Source organism: Lotus japonicus, chromosome 4 (assembly GCF_012489685.1).
Source record: "Lotus japonicus ecotype B-129 chromosome 4, LjGifu_v1.2".
Lineage (NCBI taxonomy): Eukaryota > Viridiplantae > Streptophyta > Magnoliopsida > Fabales > Fabaceae > Lotus > Lotus japonicus.
In genome coordinates, this window is record NC_080044.1 from 65453046 (window position 1) to 65469852 (window position 16807).

The 16807-nt window shown below is 37.9% G+C and overlaps 3 protein-coding genes across 5 annotated transcripts; 2 read left to right on the forward strand and 1 right to left on the reverse strand.

Moving 5' to 3' along the window:
• Window positions 1-255: 255 nt before the first annotated feature.
• On the forward strand, window positions 256-7697 carry LOC130715380 (uncharacterized). Of its 2 annotated transcripts, none has more exons than XM_057565471.1 (9): window positions 256-3594; window positions 3698-3879; window positions 4030-4098; window positions 4186-4338; window positions 4438-4601; window positions 4722-4869; window positions 6813-6935; window positions 7027-7114; window positions 7189-7697. In XM_057565471.1, exons 1-9 carry the CDS (start codon window positions 657-659, stop codon window positions 7365-7367), a joined length of 4044 nt encoding a protein of 1347 aa, XP_057421454.1. In that variant the 5' UTR covers window positions 256-656; the 3' UTR covers window positions 7368-7697. The 2 variants fall into 2 exon arrangements, with proteins under 2 accessions (XP_057421454.1, XP_057421455.1); XM_057565472.1 differs by having other exon boundaries at window positions 3698-3855.
• Window positions 7698-7981: 284 nt separating this feature from the next.
• On the forward strand, window positions 7982-8571 carry LOC130715382 (uncharacterized). Its single transcript, XM_057565476.1, has one exon. It carries the CDS (start codon window positions 8025-8027, stop codon window positions 8454-8456), a length of 432 nt encoding a protein of 143 aa, XP_057421459.1. The 5' UTR covers window positions 7982-8024; the 3' UTR covers window positions 8457-8571.
• A 799-nt stretch (window positions 8572-9370) lies between these two features.
• Window positions 9371-16405, reverse strand: LOC130715381 (homeobox protein knotted-1-like 13). Of its 2 annotated transcripts, none has more exons than XM_057565475.1 (6): window positions 15797-16405; window positions 11535-11655; window positions 10456-10649; window positions 10142-10273; window positions 9864-10000; window positions 9371-9587 (listed from the first exon to the last, which is right to left on the reverse strand). In XM_057565475.1, the coding sequence occupies exons 1-6, from the start codon at window positions 16199-16201 to the stop codon at window positions 9575-9577; spliced, it is 1002 nt and encodes a 333-aa protein (XP_057421458.1). In that variant the 5' UTR covers window positions 16202-16405; the 3' UTR covers window positions 9371-9574. The 2 variants fall into 2 exon arrangements, with proteins under 2 accessions (XP_057421458.1, XP_057421456.1); XM_057565473.1 differs by having other exon boundaries at window positions 9371-9592; window positions 15797-16404.
• Between the last annotated feature and the right edge of the window lie 402 nt (window positions 16406-16807).

Here is a 16807-nt window from a genome sequence, read left to right on the forward strand (position 1 = left end):
AATATGTTGAGACTGATATTGACGAACTTCCAACTTAATCGATATCATATCATCGTACAACTCCAACACTGACATCAAGAGTTGTTGCTTAAAGGCGTTAATGAGGCATTCCACATTGTTGTCATCAAATACTTGAAGACATGTGAATTTAGTTGGATTAAGTGAAACAAAAAATCTAACACGATTTGGTTTCTGCTGTGCCGTTTGGTACCTGTCATTTTATTTTCCCGGGAAAATATCAAACACCCGCACATTTTCAAAAGTAGAGGGAACGATTCAGATTTCAAATATAAAAATAAAAATAAAAATTCCAAAAATGAAACAGAAATTTGAATATTTGTTTGATTCCGTTGGTTGCTGAGAGAGAAGAAACACACACTGTGAATCTGTGATGATGGATCAAAGGAAGCCCTGAATTTTGGGGGTGAATCTGAGAGAGAAGAAGCAAGCGATTGATGATCACGCTTTCTTCTTTCCAAAACGAGATTGCACGCTGCACTCACCACCATCATTCATTTTCTTTCTATCTATCTATTACTCTTACTATACCATCACATTCTTCATTTCAATTCCTGTTTTCATTTTCCCCCAATTTACTAGGGTTTTATTTCCCCCAATTTAGTAATCAATCAATCAATCGTTAGCGTTTTGCAGTCATGGCGTTTGATCGGAATTCCGTCGTCAAGGATCTACACGCGGTGAACGTCGTTCCAGTCATGGCCGAGGAGCCTCTCATTTCACCGGCATCCATCGCCGCCACGCCTCATACTCCCAATTCAGCTCGAGACCTCTTCTATCCACCGCCGCCGGTGGGAGCCTGGTACGTCCGCCCCGCCGCGGCCGCTGCGCACCCTGCTGCTGTCGGGTTTAACTACGGCTCGCCTAACAGTTTTGGCAATATGGCCGCCGCGCCTGGGAATGCCTTGAATTTGGGGAATTGGGCTGGGGTTAATGGTTCCTGCAATGATGGTTCTCCTCATGGGAGCTCAAGGACCGGTGGTGGTGATGATGGCGGAGATGATTCCGTGTCGGGGAGGAAGGTGAAGTTCCTGTGCAGTTTTGGTGGGAGGATTTTGCCGAGGCCGAATGATGGAGTGTTGAGATATGTTGGAGGGCAGACAAGGATTATTAGTGTTAGGAAAGATGTGAGCTTCAGTGATTTGGTGCAGAAGATGGTTGACACTTATGGGCAGCCTGTGGCTATCAAGTACCAGCTTCCTGAGGAGGAGCTTGATGCATTGGTCTCGGTTTCGTGCGCGGATGATGTTGATAATATGATGGAGGAGTATGAGAAGTTGGTGGAGAGGTCTCCTGATGGTTCTGCTAAGTTAAGGGTTTTTCTGTTTTCTGCTTCAGAGGCTGACCTTTCTGGTGTGATGCAATCTGTGGACTTGCAAGATACTGGGCAGAGATACTTTGAGGCTGTGAATGGATTTACAGATGGAAATGGGATTAGTGGCGGAATCAAGAGGAAGGAGAGTGTAACAAGTGCTGCTTCAACACAGAATTCTGATTTGAGTGGGATTGAGACCCTTGATAGCTCATTTTCTAGTCAATGGGAGCCGGTTTCTTGTGCGATATCTTCAAAGGAGAATGTGGCAGCTTCTCCTGACACAAGTGCAAATTTGGGGGCTTCAGAGCCCAATTCAGCTGCTTACTCAGCTGCTTCTGCGGTTTCATTGGGTATGCCTGTGGCTAATAGCAGTTCAACTCCCACAACATATTCCCAGAATGAGGTTGACTTAGAAAAGCCTGTGCCTGTATCACAACAGCCATTTGGGTTGCAGCAATATGGGATGGAAATTCCACCCTCTTCACATTATTTGCAGCCTTTGATTGATCTGCGCCCGGAGGTTAGGAACCATGCAGATTATGTCCAATTGCATCCCCAGGCGGGGTTCCCCAATCCTCAGCTTTTAGGGCAGACTGGGCCTTCCTTCACACAACAGCAGTTTAATGATAATGCTTCTGGTTTAGCATTCCATCAGGCCATTCCTGGAGCACAAATACCCGTGACTCAACCATACTCACATGCTGCTGTAAGGCCGAATGTCATTCAGCAACAAACATTGATGCAACCACAGCATAATCGGTTGGACCAATACAGCGACGAAAGTGCATCAGGGCTCAGGATTATGCAGCTTCCTGCCGAGCACAGCTATAATACATACCAGGTTCCAGTGAATCATGCCCCATCTGTCATAGCTGGAGGTAATTATGGTTGGGTTCAGGTTCCTCCACAAGAGCAGGTTGTTTTCTCTGATGGTTTATTACCTCAACAACAGATACTGATCCCTGAGCAACTCAACAGAGTTGAGGGTTGTTCTATGTGTAAGACAAAGCTACCTCATGCCCATTCAGATCCAGTGGTCCAGGATCAGCATAATGGTGGTGCAGGTCCAGTTCCCGATTCAAGCCCTACTTACCGTAGTTTCCCGGTGGAAGACAGTTTAAAAACTCAAGGAACTAATATGTTTAAGCATATGGTGACAGCACCCTTGGAAAGCATTAGTGAACATGGGGCTGGGACTGGATCCAGACTTGCTAGCAAAGTGGAACCTTCTGATGGAGTACCTTGTAATAATAATAGTACTGGGCTTTCTCATAATCTTGTGCCTCTGCCTGAAGGTGGGAGGAATATAATGCAAAAGCCAGAAGAATTTGATCATGCAAAGAATTCATTTCTCCAGGAAACGACTGGAAGGACAGGTGCAGAACAGTCTCCTAGTGATGGACTCATGACCATGGGAACAGCAGCACTGTCTTATCCAGAGGCTGTCCACCGGCATGTGCCCGTTGAAAACGGGGTTAAACAGGATGTGGTTGTGAATAAACCTGTCAATAATGATATCCCTATGGTTGATAGAACAGCTATACTAACTTCCAAGTGCATGATTCAAGGATCTCCGAGAAAAAATACTAATGAGTTTACTGGTGTTGTTTCTAAATCAGATGTAGTAGATAATTGGATTAGACAGGACCATCTAAAACGTGTTGATGGAAGGATGGACACCCTCAAGATATGCAATCCTGAAGTTGATGTTAGTAATGATGACTGTTTGCTGCCACTTGAAAAACCTAATGGGAATGATAAACTAGATTACAACACTCGGAATTCTGTAGAGGGAGAGGTGATTCTGGATAACAACTTCGGCAGGCCAAAATTGGTAGCTGGTTCAAATCAAATTAAGATGACGGGCGTGCTGCCGTGTTCTTCTGAAGAAATTTCATTTGGTCACAATTCCAGGCCAGGGGAATACAATGAGGTAGCACGACCCCCTGTGGTTGGAAACACCGTCAAGGATGATACATCATCCTCTTCATTATCATCATCTGTCAGGTTTGGAGATGTACAGAATTCTCCAAACTCACTTTTCAGCAATCAAGATCCCTGGGCTATACAGCATGGTACCTTCTTTCCACCTGCTAGACCTAACAACACTACATTGATGAAAGAAACCTATTCTCCCAGGGATCACTTTGGTGAGAATCCAGGCAGCTTTGGGAAACAAATTTCAGAAGCACAATTGGATGAAGGCCTCTACCAGTCGTTCATACAGAACTTAACTTTTGAACATGGTCAGTCAGCCAAAGGTCTGTAAATTGTTGTAAGTCCTAAAATGTATAACTTTGTTGCTGATCGATAGTTGTGGAGCTCATAGCACATACTCAGTGTGTTTTGGTTTCTTTATTGAAGGCTCAACAGAAGAAGAAGAACAACTTCAAGCTGTTGCAGAAGATGTAGCAGCTTCTGTTCTGCACCCATGCTCTCCTCCAAATCCTAACCTGCATGCCGAAGATGTTTCCTCTCATGAAAACATTGAGGATTGCGATGTTCAAAATAATCTAATAGATGTAATGTGTAGAAATAAAACTCTGGTGATTTTGTTTACATATTCCTCAGTATTTGTATTTTCTTCTTTTTCCCAGATTGGCAAAAATAATCTCCATAATGAACAATTTTTAATGCCGCTCTCCTTCCTATGCTATTTTATCACATTATTGTAAATATTATTTTTCCTCATTTAGGATGCCAAGAGCAAGCCACCAGAAAAGGCATGTTTTGGCTTTCCGGCATCGGGTGTTGGGAGATTGCAGGTTGAATGTCTTCCATATGTTTCCTCTTCTATGCTTTTATGCCGTCTGCTCAGCTGAGCTAATACCTTGCTGTTGGAACTTTGCCAGGTTATAAAGAACTGTCACCTTGAAGAGCTGACAGAATTGGGTTCTGGTACCTTTGGGACTGTTTACCATGGAAAATGGAGGGGCACTGATGTTGCAATCAAACGAATTACTGATAGGTGTTTTGCGGGAAAGCCTTCAGAGCAAGAGCGCATGGTCTGTGACTCATTATTAATGGTTCTGGTTTCTATTTTCTGCTACTCTCTTCAGAGACCGGAAAACTAGCTTATAATTATCTGTTTATGCATCAAACAGAGAGATGACTTCTGGAATGAGGCAATCAAGCTTGCTGACTTGCACCATCCAAATGTGGTAGCTTTCTACGGTGTCGTGCTTGATGGCCCAGGAGGTTCTGTGGCAACAGTAACTGAGTATATGGCTAATGGTTCTCTAAGAAATGCCTTGCAGAAGAGTGAGAGGTAAAGTGGGCATGTATTTATTTGGATGTGCATGTTTGTATCTTAGTTCCTTTGCATTACCCTCAGTTAATGTGTTGTTTTCATAATGATAAATGCATGATGCTGATATGATCATATCAGGAATCTTGACAAGCGCAAACGTCTTATCATTGCAATGGATGTGGCCTTTGGTATGGAGTACCTACATGGAAAAAACATTGTACACTTTGACTTGAAAAGTGACAACTTGCTGGTGAATCTCCGAGATCCACACCGCCCAATATGCAAGGTTTAAATCTTGCATACTAATGGTTCATATCTGGATTTCTTTTACATTATATTGTAGTAGACATGCACTCCATTTTTTTGTATATAAGGAAATATATAATTAGCACATTGCATTGATATATGTTTATGTTCTTATTAATTCAAGAAATGACGGGACATGTGCATAATGCTACACACTTCTGTTCTTCTCTAATTGATCAGATGATTAAAGTCTTTAGAATGTAATGAGGTGGCTTCCCTTGAAGGAGCCCGATGAGATAGATTGATCACGTTGCTTATTTGTTCTATTGAAGGAATTTGACCCATCAAAAGTACTAAAATATGGCGTGTGATATTTTAGATAGACCATTTAACAGAAAATCACTTCAGATATCAATGAAGTTAAACAGGCATAGGTTTGACAAGCTGGCTGTACTGAAGGTCTTGATAAGGTTAGTGTGATAGCGATTACGTAAGTGAAGGTTACGAGATAGCCAGATATCAGTTAGAATTATTGAATTGTTGCTTATATCATTAGGTTTTAGTGGTGATTAGTGATTGCAACTCTGGCTAGATAGGCAAAATGAGTGCCAGGAAAAGAGAGTGGTGGGTATTCATTTGAAGACGAGTAATAGACTTGCAGATTCAGATATTGAACAACTAAAAACTAAGGGTATATACTGTCACAGTGTTGGACTGGATTTGCTCATAATATTATGGAAGATTCTACCCGTTGTTACTTGATAGGATAGGATCATCATACGTCACCTGGCTTCCCTTAATGAAATTGTAGTCAATGGAATTTGAATTTCTTAGTTTTGGAAGATTCTACCCGTTGTTTCTTGATAGGATAGGATCATCATATGTCACCTGGCTTCCCTTAATGAAATTGTAGTCAATGGAATTTGAATTTCTTAGTTTTGGAAGATTCTACCGTTGTTACTTGATAGGATAGGATCATCATATGTCACCCAGCTTCCCTTAATGAAATTGTAGTCAATGCGATTTGAATTTCTTATGAATCTCTTGAGTGTTTTAGTGGTGATCAAATCAACATTTAAGTTATTGTATTAAAATCTAGAAAATAGCGTTCTTTTATTCCTTTAGGAATTGTTAAGTTTGCAGTGTTATACAAAAATTACAAGAGGTCCAACTTAGAGGTGCCAAGTAATGTCAACATGCCAAAGTAAATTAATTAGCCTTTTGACTACTTGTATCGCATGTTGTTACTCTCTCTTTTCCATTGATCTTGCCACCCTGTGCTTTCCTTGATAGCATTTGCATTTTAGTCTCTTTACTAGGGTAGCGAGACATTTAGTGTCTTTGAGCTTCATTCCTCTACTAGAAGCTTTGGCCATTCGAATCTTTGTAATGTCACTATTATTTGTTATCTAACTATAGTAAAGTTTCACTAGGGTAGATTTATGAACTTGCCAACTTTTGTTTTCCAGTTTTCTTATTCAGATTTGCCAGGCTATTGACACCATGAATTTGAAGCGTTTGCGGTAGATGAGTAGATCGGTTGTAAGACATGACTAAAATCCCATCTAAACCATCCAGTCACTGTAATTTGAGAATCAATTCTTTTGTTGCAATTTATAAACCCAACCCGCTGGACCCCCATTTGAACAGCAAAACTCACAAAGACAAAATAAAAAAAATGAGATCCTTGCACTGAACTACCGATCCATCAGTAAAAATCTCGATAGTCAAAAGGTCCATACTAGTTGTTACATCTGTTTGGATTGATTTTGAGCACCCTTTCATTTAATGATTTAAAGTTTTTCGATTTCTGCAACCTTAAGCACCAGATTTTTTTCTACAATTTTCTTTTAACTGATTTGAGGAGGGTCATCAATTTGATACTTGCTTTCTGATCAACATAGTTCTACTATAGCATGGAGCAATAGGCTACAGATCCTTTAGTAGTTTGTTTACCTTTTACACTTCTGCTTCTGATATCAGGTTGGTGACTTGGGACTGTCCAAAGTAAAATGTCAGACATTGATCTCTGGCGGTGTGAGAGGAACTCTACCGTGGATGGCGCCAGAACTACTAAACGGAAGCAGTAGCCTTGTTTCAGAGAAGGTTTATGCTTTAACTTATTCTGAAGGTTGATGATATTTTTTCCTGATATTTTCTTCACATATGCTTGTGTTTTGATGCTTTGCTGTTTTAGGTTGATGTCTTTTCATTCGGTATTGTGCTGTGGGAACTCTTAACTGGAGAAGAGCCATATGCTGATTTGCACTATGGTGCTATTATAGGTAATCCAGGGGCCAAATCCACTGTTACAATTTAGTTATATGGCTTTCAGTTATTGAGTGGGTTCATAATTCAGGTGGTATTGTGTCCAACACTTTGCGGCCTCTGGTTCCAGAATCTTGCGATTCAGAATGGAGATCACTGATGGAGAGGTGCTGGTCCTCCGAGCCATCAGAGAGACCAGGCTTCCCTGAGATTGTCAACGAATTACGTTCTATGGCAGCCAAACGACACAATCAACAGCTTCCCAAATGAGTTCCCACAAATGAGCTCCCCCTCCTTTGCTCACCAATGCATTGTGCAGCATATATATCATAGGATGGAAAGGTTAGCTTTGTAAGTTTACTTCATATAGTGGTAGTCAAGCTTTTATAGCTTTGCTGCAGATTCTTCTCTCACATCCGACCCTCCAAGAACATTAGGAAATGTTTCATTTTTTAGTAGGAAAAGCAAAAGGGGAAGAGAAAACATATTGTTCATAGTTTAATACTTTAATTGTACTCAAAAAATAGATATTGTAAAGGGTTTTCTTACCATTTTCGCTCATGAGTATTGCTATTTAGGTCCTTTTATAAGAAATACAAATTGTTTATTAGAAAACAATATCAAATACATCCATACTTTGTTTGGTGAGCATTTTCCTTGTCATATATTAATAAATCTTTGATGTGTAGTGTCAGAGTCCAATATGCTAGAGAAATCGCGTAATAACCAATAACAGAGAACTAGCATCTTCAATTTGCGTGGAACCTTCTAAATTCAAAATTCAAACATGTCTCCTACGCTTTCTTTGACTTTTCCTCCTTTGATCTTATCTCTTCTCACCCGTCACCTATAAATGCTTTCTCAATTATAAAACTCACCACTAATTTATTAACCTCATACCTATACCTGCAACAACAACAAAAAAACATGGCAGCATCCTACGAGAGAAAACCACTGGTGATGGAAATGGAACATGAAGAAGATTTTGAAGAAGCCAGTGGTAGTGGATGTGGGTGTGGATGCTTCAAGGGTTTCAACTTGAAGTGGTGGCAGAGCCATGAAGAAGAAGGTAAACGCTTAATTGATCAAAACGGAGGAGGAGGAGAGGGATGGATGGTGGAGAAGATGAAGAAGGTGAAAGAGGCTTCAGAAGTGATTGCTGGACCAAAGTGGAAGAATTTCATTAGAAAGATAAGTGGGCAGCAGAAGAAGAAGAGGTTCCAGTATGATGAACAGAGCTATGCTCTGAATTTTAACAGCAGGGCTGAGAGCGAAGATGATGAAGACATGCCTCCCAGGTTCTCAGCTAGATTCTCTGCTCCTTTTCCTGCTGGTCACCGCCAAAATGGAACATCATGAGTTCTTGTTTTCTTAATTACTACTGTAAAGATGTCTGATTGCCTAAATTTGTTTGATGTTTGTAATTCTTATGTGGTGATTATTTACAAAGAATACCATTCTTTATATTCTTTTACCATGGCTTCAATGTCTGCAACCATGATATCGGCCGGCATGTCAAGGTTTTGGAGGTTTTCAAAACGGCAATTTAACTTGATTTTGGTTGCGACAATCACGTTTATTCACAATCTTCTGCAATATGAAGGACCGCAACGCAATCGTGATGCAACTGTAACCTCGACCGCAATTTAACAACTTTGTTTTCTTCTTTCGATATTCCATGTTTTATCTATTCCTCTTAGCCCAAATGAAGTCGGAAATGGATGAAAGAGGATGATGATTCTTTAAAACAACAAACACATGAACCATTAGTTTTGAGAATAAAGTGTTGACACTTTCAAGAATTAAATTCTATGGGTGATTCCCTTATCACAAAAAGTTGTGGATAGATGTGTTGCAGAAGTAAACGCGTTAAAAATACTTGTTATTCTTTGCCTTTGCTTGAGGTCAAATCCTTTCCACTTGCAATTCCTTTTGTTGTAACTTGTACGAAGGCAAATATTGGTGGTAGTTGTCCCCTCATGCAACTTGCATACCTAAAAGGCTAGGACATTTATTTAATTTATAATCCTTCAATTAGCCATCACAATCATATGAGGATAATTGGCAACTAAGTAGGAGTTTGTCAGAACTGATAAGAAGCTATAAGAAATGCTAACTTTAAATTACAAAATTGAAAATCTAAACTACATCTACTATTTAATAGATTTGCTGAGTACCAACATGTACTATGCAGCGTTTGTTTGGAATACTAGTTGAGGAATTCAAATTTTTTAAATGAGATATTATATATTTATGTATCACCTTGCTACCCATTAATCTAATCAAGTACATTAATTCTCTCTAAATCAATATCAGGAAATCAAGCAGCAGCCTCATATACAACAATACATTTTGTAATTGAACCAATAATACTATTTCATTACAGTGATTTTATCATAAATTCCCCTTTTACATCCAGATTCCACCATTTCACGTTCATGTTGGACTAACATGAGTTCATTCACATGAAGCTCTGGTTACTGGTTTCGCCTGCACTGATACAATCCAGAAATAAAACTCAGCATGCCATATATAGTCATAACTCATAAGAGATCAGGAGGATTGAACAATTCTATGGTGAACCATATTAAAAACTGATTCATCCATAAATTATGGTCTTGCTACTAACATTTAGTACATGTTATTTACAATATGCTCGTTCTAAAATTAATATGCAGATGAACTCTATTAATTTATGAAGCAGATTCTTTTTGATCCACCGTAGACAAAGCCATATCACAAGGAAGAAAGTATCTATTAGCCTACCTCTTGCGCTTGGTTTTGGTGCTAGTAGCTGATGAGGGGTTAGTATGCCAGTTCCTTTTCCTTTGATTTATGAACCAGTTATTTATCTGCTTTAATTGCAACCCTGTTTCCTGCACCAATCTAGCTTTGTCTTCCTCCTAAAACATTCATATTCACAAGTGCAACCCAAAGTATACATGAGCAACCAACATATATAGCAAAACTTGTGTACATATAAAGTTAAATATTTGATTTCAAAAAAAGAAGTTAAATATTCATCATGAGTCCAAATTACTTACAGTAGGGTAGGGCCATTTTGAATGTGCTTGCCACCAAGCTTTCAAAAGAGATGTGGTGTCCCCTGGGAGCTTCCCGGCTCGCCTCTTTCGTAGAATTTCTTCTCTTATGTCCACAATCTTCTCCTTGTATCCCTATATAAGAAAGAGGTATAACTTTATGTAGTTAGGATCAGTTTTTACAAAGTATGTTTGGATAAGTTTTTCTTTCATCGGAATCAATTCTAAAACCTAGAAGCTACTTGCAGAAGTTTCCTCTTAGAATTGGTTTAGACTTCAAAATTAATTGTCAAAAAATTTCCAAGTTGATTGATTACCTGTTTGAGCTCATGCTTTAACTCATGCCTGACTCGCTCCATCAAAGACCTTTCACTCTCAGTGGGGACTAGAGGACCAAAGCCAAGACTGTCAGCACCGTCCATGCTGCTTTCGTACAAGTTGGCATTGCTCTCTGCCTGGTCATCTTCATCGTCTGACATTGTTGCACCTGTTCCTTCACCTGGAGATACACCTGCTCATGCATATCATTTAGTTAGTTTGATTCTTAACCATATAAATGATCACTCCCAGCAATTTTGTATGCTCATATAATAAGTTGAATCTTAATCATGATGTGAACATATATGATGTTAGGTAAGATGAAATGATGGCCAAATCTAATTTGTTTTACACTTTAATTTTGGGTAGTTATATGATGGACCGAACATGATCCCCATGAATCTTATTTTTACAACTAACATTCAATACATGTTATTTACGATATGCTCTTTAATTTTTTATATCATTATTCTCCGTTAATTTTGGTCGATAGGCTTTGAATTATTATTTTACACCATACTCAAAATTATTATCATCACATTATTTTAAAAGTCAAAGTTTCAGGATTAATATACAAGTGGAGGAAAAAAAAATGATACACATGATCACGTGTTTTAACTCTTTGAACCCAAGTTGAGCATTTTTAGAGCTTTTTTTTATTCTTCTTTCGTGTATGAATGAGATTATAAGGTGACCAGGCTCTTTTGCATGTCATGATATATAGTGCTTTTATCTCTTCTGTAGTTTGAGCATAATAGCATCCACGCATGTAACAAAGATAACCAAACACCCATAGAATATGTTACTTTGGATTTTTTTATATTTTTATAAAGCTACTTTGATTTAAATTAACTATTTCAAAAAAAAAGAATTAATTTTGACATTTTCAAATTTAAAATGTTTATTTATTTATTACCTTTAGATATGTTTGTTGATTTGAGTATCAATGGATTAAGTTTTTCTAATTATTTGTAGTGTGATAAGTTTTTTCTCTTTTATATATTAGCAATGTTAATGTGATAATTAAAAAAAGAAATGGAGAGAAGATTTTTATGATGATGCTGATTAAGAATTTTACCTGTCAAGCTTTGCAGAGACTGCTCGAGATCCCAACAAGCCATCACTGCTTCCATAGCATGAACACGGACATGTTGTTGCAATTGTTCTTTGAAGGCACACAGCAACAGAACGTAATGCGTCTACAACAAATAAATTAATTAGTATCAAAACTCATAAATTAAAGACCTTCAGAAACATGGAAGTAATTAATAAGGACATTTTTCCCTAGAAAGAAAGTAACAAACAATCAAGTTAAGAGGGCCAAAAAGGATTATAACATGAATAGAGAGTCAAACTCCAAAAAGCCAAACTTAAAACAAAATAAATTGCTTGAACAACATTAATTAAATATTACACTGATTTAACTATATTTATAGTTTTCAAAAAAAAACTATATTTATAAAAATATTACTATTACATGTCTATCACCAAAGCGCGTAAATGAACTGACACAGGATTATTCTAGGCTTAATTGCAGTTTTGCTCCCTCATCTTTAACCTATGTGCGATTTGCCTCCCTCATATTTAAAATGAGCGAATTTAATCTCTTATGTTCCAATTTGTGAAAATCAACTCCTTCCGTTAGAGAGCTGTTTAAAACTTAACGGAGCTCGGTGACGTGGCTTGCTATTTACACATTTTTTTCCTATTTACACCTGCACCCCTGTTTTTAACCGTAAAAAATAAAAAGAGAAAAGGAAAATAAAATTGAGGATAGTGGTTAATACATTTAACCATAATCCCAAATCAGATTGCTACCCAGAAAATGGTTCTGCTTCATCTTCCATGACCATCTTCCACCAAATCAAATTCCTAACCAAAAATTAAAACTTGATACAAATGCACAAGATTTGAACCCTAGATTCAACCCAGATCTCAGGCACTCCACATTAACCAGCACTTCGATTTCCCTTCCCTTGCAGAGAGCCCTTCTCCTCTTCGTCCTATTTGACCTCGAACTCCACCGATCTCACACGAGAGTAAGAGCAAGCGCCGGCACCTTCTTCCCCACATCGTCGATCACGCCACCGTTTCTTCGCCATCGACCCTACCCGCGACGCAAACCCCTTGTCATCAACCCTCACCCACTTTCGCAAATCCCACGCGTTGATGATGAAGACGACGCGACGACGTTGAGGGTGAGACCGTTGGGACTGGAGGAGTTGATCGATTGTGAGGATGGGATTTGGGATTTCCTTTGTAGCTTCAAGATGGAACCATCCCAGAAACGAAATTCAGATTCATGTTTTTAGCTTCATCCTGTTCCCCTCTTCCCCTGCGATTCACTTTTTTCTGGGTTGCCTGGGTTTAATTCAGTGACAGTGGGTTTAATGGTGTGAGATTCAAATTTGATTTCATGGTGGTTGGATGAAGAGAAAAGAAGAAGAAGGGAATGGTGGTGGGGGTGCTGTGGTGTTTAACGAAGAGATGAAACAGGAAGGTTGAAGAAGATGAAAGATTAAAAGAAAAAAAATTTAATTAAAGGAAAAAGAATTATTTTTAAAGAAAATATAGATGACGTGGTATCCCAGTGGCACGTAATGTCAGAGCCACGTCATTAATATCGTCCACATAGACGATTTCCGTCTGAAATTGGATGACAACTTAACGGAAGGAGCTGATTTTCACAAATTGGAACATGAGGGATTAAATTCACTCATTTTAAATATGAGGAATGTAAATCACACATAGGTAAAAGATGAGGGAGCAAAACTGCAATTAACCCATTATTCTAACTTAAGCTCGGATTCCCCTATAAATGCAGCTACATTCAATTTCTACACAATGCAGCCAGGGAGGAACGACGTGACATGACACTAAGTAGTCTACACAACGGTGTAAATAGGACATTCAGAATCAATGTTGAAAAAAATCATCAAGTTAGAGTTGATTTGATTTGTGCATTAATAGATTCGCCAGTGCCAGGGCCGTGGAAGCCTTTATGCCAAAAAGGCAGCTGCCTAAGGCCCCATAAAAAAATTAGGTCCAAAAATTTTTGGTTAAAAAAACCCAAGGTGCATATTAGAAGCGTAAGAAATCAAACAGATTTGACAAAAAAAAAAAAAGGAAACAAATAGCGTAATGGATATATAATGCCGAATTGAAATTTGGGACGGGTGATATATATAAAAAACTGATTGATAGAGTATATATTAGATATATTGGAAATGCCTACCAAAAATAAATACTCATAGTAGACTAAAATGAAATAAATAGGAATCTTTTCTCTTCCTTAAAAATTAGCCAATTAAAAAGGAAAGTTATATAAATATTATCATCTCTTTTTTTTTTGAAATATTATCATCTCTTTTAAAACTATTCAATTTCATCATTAATATAATTTAAAATATTTATTTATCTCAAAAAATAAAAAAAAAATTATCCCTTAATTTATTCCAATTATCTCTCAATCTTTCACTCTCTCCATTGTTTAAACGCTTACACTTCTTCTGGTTTATCACAAAAAAAATCTCCTTCCCTTCATCTCTATTCTCAACTTAGTGCAGCTAAGAAGTCGAAAAATTAATTCAATCTCAACATGGTGCAGCTTAAAAAGCTAGACGATTAATATAAAAATTTATACTTTATATAATATACTAAGTCTCTTTAAAATTCTTGTAAAAAAAAGTCATTTTTACATTTTCGCCTAAGGCCCCAAAATGTCTGTACACGGCCTGGCCAGTGCCATATACTGAAATACATACTTGAGGACAACCATAGCCAAATATTATTACGTATTTACGTACAGAATCTGTAATCCTCACATTATGCTAGTTTTGGCAGGCAAGATGCCAGAAACGTACAGAGATGAGGGAGTAAAGGTTGAGAAAACTGATCATGAGAGGTTCAACAGAAGAACATATTCTGCAAGAATTGAAGAACTGACCCATCAAGGTTTCAGCAAAAAGAGAAAAAAAGAAGTGGGAAGGCCAAGACTCCATTAACAGAAAGATTCGATAAAGCACTCTGAAAAGGCCTTTGCATTATTGAAGGGAGGAACACCTCACAGTCACACAACCCTCAACTGGACAAATCAGATTCACTCACTTTTACTGGCCCAAAATGCCTCGTACTACCATCCATCACAAAAATTAAAGTTCAAAATTAACCAGTAGTATTACTGTTAATCTTTTAAGTTAACACTGATTTTTAATCTAATTAATAAAGCACCATGTAGACCACTTGACAAAGACAAGAAAAGAGAAGAATTAAGTGATAAGTGTGATATATATATATATGATGTGATCGAAAAGGAGATAAAATAATAAATGATGTCTCAAAATGATGCACGCATTATTAAACCTTATCTTCACATTCAATTTCACCTCATAGCCACCGAAGATATCAATAGATGAGAGAAACTTGATATGATGAATAATGCATTGAAAATAAAGAAAAATATGGGGAAAAAGTAAATATAAATGAGATGAAAGAGAAAATGCATGTGAATATTTTAGAAATAAATATAACTCATTTATACCACTCAAAATTAACTTTATGGAGAGAAAGAATGAGATATATGATAGGTAATGTGGTAGAAAAAAAAGTATGCTGAAATAGAAGAAAACAAAAACATCAATGTGAATAGATTAAAGTTATTATGCAAAGCTCAAAAAATTTGGTGTATTTGGAAACCCACCAAAAAATAAAAAAGAACTTGGAAGAAGCAATAAGTGATTTTGTAAAAATGTAATAACTTGTTTGAATTGCCAGTGAACTCAGTAACGATATATACACACCCAATATTTTAAACATTTCATTTTCACTTATTTTTATTTTTATCTATCTCATCTTATTATCTATCACATCTCATACTTTCTCTCTTATACTTTTTTTTTTCCTTCTAATCTCTCTCCTCATTCCACCTCTTTCCACCTTTCCACCTCTTATAGAGGTGTGAAAGAAACATTTTCCCAGTGAACTCACAAAATAAAGCATGAAACTCCAAAACTATTGTACTTATCTTCAAGTGATTATAGGGTTTTCATGTGCTAAACCAACTAACCTCTAAGAGTATATAGAAGTCATGATTGATATTTCTGATTTAACAAGCAGCGTGAACATAAGAAAGACATTAGTGAGGGTTGACAAAGTAGTGGAAATGAAGGCATATTAAGTGGCAAGGACTTGTAAATTAAGATTCTTTCAGCTAGCTAGTATTCTTCTTACTCTATTAAATTGATTAAATTAAACTAAAATTAAAGTAGTTGTGATTCAAGGAAACACACAGAATTGATTACTGTAGAAAAAGAAGAAGAAGAGAGTTTAAGATGGACAAACCATGAACTGATCAAGCTCCTTCTCATCCACCACTCTATGATTACTCCCAAGAGCAGAGTACTTCTCCAGCACGCGCTGCGACTGCTGAAGCTGCGCGTCGATCCTCGGAAGCTGGTCCACCGGCGTCGCAATTCTCAGGCAAGAAACGTGAGCAGATAACAGCTGCTCGTAAAGCTGGTGTCCGAGGATGTCAGCTTTGTACTCCCTCAAATCCTCACCACCACCACCGCTCTTCTCCGCCGTCGAAGTCTCCGGTTGCAGGTGCATGAAATTCTGCTGCCGCTGCTGAGCGTTCAGCCACGTCGGCTGCGGCGGCGGCATGTCCCTGTTCTCTGATAGCTCTTGCTCCTCCGCGAAACGCTGGAACGCGATTTCGTGCTGGAGATGATGGTCGTGGAAAGCCATTTTTTCAAAATTCAATTAATCCTCTTACTCTGTGTATATATATATAATATTTCCTTCGCTACATTTTAATTGGTTTTAATTTGGTTTCATTGAATATCCAAACGCGGTGTAACTTTGAGGAAGAGAAGCACGGTTTAGAGTTGTGGTTGTTGGTGGTGCTGCTTGATGAGTGAGAAGAGGCAAAGGAAGGAAGGAAGAAGTTGATTGGAAAAAAGCGCTTTTAAAAGAAAGGGTTGACGTTGAGATCAAGAAAGTGGGGGAGAGATCTAACGGTGGGATTGCTGATAACGTGGGGAGTTTGGGGCAATTACTCATTGGATATTCCTTCTAATTTTTAGTATTAACTGATGCATTGTCACAACCGATAGTTATGAGATTAATACAGTATTTGTCTAACCGCAGTCGACTAAGCTGTATGATTTCTTTCTTAGAAATCAAACTTTCAATCACGTGTTTAAGGGATGAAGTGTTAGATAGATCACCAATAACTTAAATCAATTGGTTGGATATTTCTTCTAATAAAGACAAAGATGTGGGCGGCACCTTTGTCACGTTATTATTATTTAATCAGGACCACTTATTTAATAATGTAATTGATTAATTAAC